The sequence below is a fragment of the Phalaenopsis equestris genome, unplaced genomic scaffold, assembly GCF_001263595.1.
Source record: "Phalaenopsis equestris unplaced genomic scaffold, ASM126359v1 Scaffold229731, whole genome shotgun sequence".
NCBI classification, from domain to species: domain Eukaryota; kingdom Viridiplantae; phylum Streptophyta; class Magnoliopsida; order Asparagales; family Orchidaceae; genus Phalaenopsis; species Phalaenopsis equestris.
This window is the reverse complement of record NW_018247704.1, coordinates 1-1,573: the sequence shown is the minus strand read 5'-3', so window position 1 is coordinate 1,573 and position 1,573 is coordinate 1. Positions and strand designations below refer to the sequence as shown.

At 35.6% G+C, this 1,573-nt stretch overlaps 1 protein-coding gene across 1 annotated transcript; it reads right to left on the bottom strand.

Moving 5' to 3' along the window:
• Nucleotides 1–559: 559 nt before the first annotated feature.
• LOC110038045 (probable sulfate transporter 3.4) lies at nucleotides 560–1,567 on the bottom strand. Its single transcript, XM_020742803.1, has 4 exons — nucleotides 1,536–1,567; nucleotides 1,364–1,449; nucleotides 1,168–1,244; nucleotides 560–990 (listed from the first exon to the last, which is right to left on the bottom strand). The coding sequence occupies exons 1-4, from the start codon at nucleotides 1,550–1,552 to the stop codon at nucleotides 847–849; spliced, it is 324 nt and encodes a 107-aa protein (XP_020598462.1). The 5' UTR covers nucleotides 1,553–1,567; the 3' UTR covers nucleotides 560–846.
• Between the last annotated feature and the right edge of the window lie 6 nt (nucleotides 1,568–1,573).

The following is a 1,573-nucleotide window of genomic DNA, read 5'->3' as shown; positions in this document are numbered from 1 at the left end:
CTTGAATCATGAAACAATCACACAAGAATGTGATAGGTAGCATGTTATCATTCATAAAGGTGCAAATTGAAACCAAATTATAATCAAATTCAAGAATAAAGTGTATAACATATAAAGTGAATTTTTAATTTTATTTCACATCTCTGGTTTGATTGATATTGATTTTGGTGTGATTGGGTTGAGTAACACTAGTGTTGGTTACATGTCTTTTGTTATGAAGTAATACTGCATTCAAGCATACCTACAAAGTTTAATAGACTTTCATTCTCTCTTGTGCTTGTGTTTTGGTGCCCAGAAAAGAAATCCTATAGACTTCGACGAAAACCGACCTCATCTTTTGTATATTTGCTGCTAGCAGTGTATGTATTGTGTTATAGGACCAACCCAATTTGCATTTATTTCTTAGCCTTGGAGGAACTTGTTTGTTCCCTTTGTACATAACACTTTTCTTTAGTGTGTCCATTGCTTTTGGAATGGGTGCAATCGGTTCTATCTTTTCTACATGTGTTTTGTAGTTTTATTTTTTTGATTAATTTAGCCGATTTTTTTTGGTTAATTTATTTAATTAAACGAGGGAAGCTTTATTCAAGCACTGAAGAATTTCGAAGGCTCTTTGACAAAATTCTAAAGAATAAATATTGGCATATTTCCAGCACAAATCTTAAACGAAGCAATGATCCTACTTCAGATCCAAAAGCTTTACATGAAAGGTCTTCCTAATAACTTGGCCATATTTTTCCATTTAATTTTTCTCCAAAACCTCTTCTTGGAAGAGCTGCTGCAATTAAACATGAGATTAGTCTCCTTAATCTATTCATTAATCCTCGTTATGAAAACTTCATTTCGTTATGGTTGGTCTTTCAACTTGCAGGAGATTGCTATAACTGCCTCACTAACACGCATATAAATACATTCAGATCCAAGTTTCTCCAAAGCATCTGATAGATACAGTTTCTCCGCTACGCCGGCAACCGGATTTACAAGCACAAGCTGCAGAATCAATGTGAAGAATAGTTAGTATTTGTCATGGTTGTTTGAGAATCATGATAAAGGTTGGTTGGCCGGGTTCACTGTAAGTCCCCTCAGGTCACGGATATTTAGGCACATGACGCGGGTTCTCATCATGGGGCCTAACTGATGCTATTTGATGATATAAGGTTCTCTTACTTGGAGTGATCTGTTGTTGAGGGCCTTCTTGAGTTCCAGAAGAGCATCAATTCCACTTGCGTCTATTGCTGTAACAGCTGAAACAATTACAAGAAATAAATCAGCTGAGTATGATGTTGAGGGCCTTCTTATATGATCTGTTGTGAGATGAAATTTTTAATGAAAATTTCAGAATGCAGCTGAGTCAGTTAATTACCAGAAATGTCCAAAACTATGCATTTTATGTCACCCTCCTTCAATTTTGCTGCTCTTTCTTCTTCATCTCTCACCCACCTCAAAATTCTGAGAAGTTTGAACATAATTAAGCATGTGTTTGTATTCTTCATATTTCGAAACAGAAGAGATTGAGCTCAGGAGAAAAATTCAACCTGTCTTGAAGGTACATTGAGTTGGCAAAATAGATGGG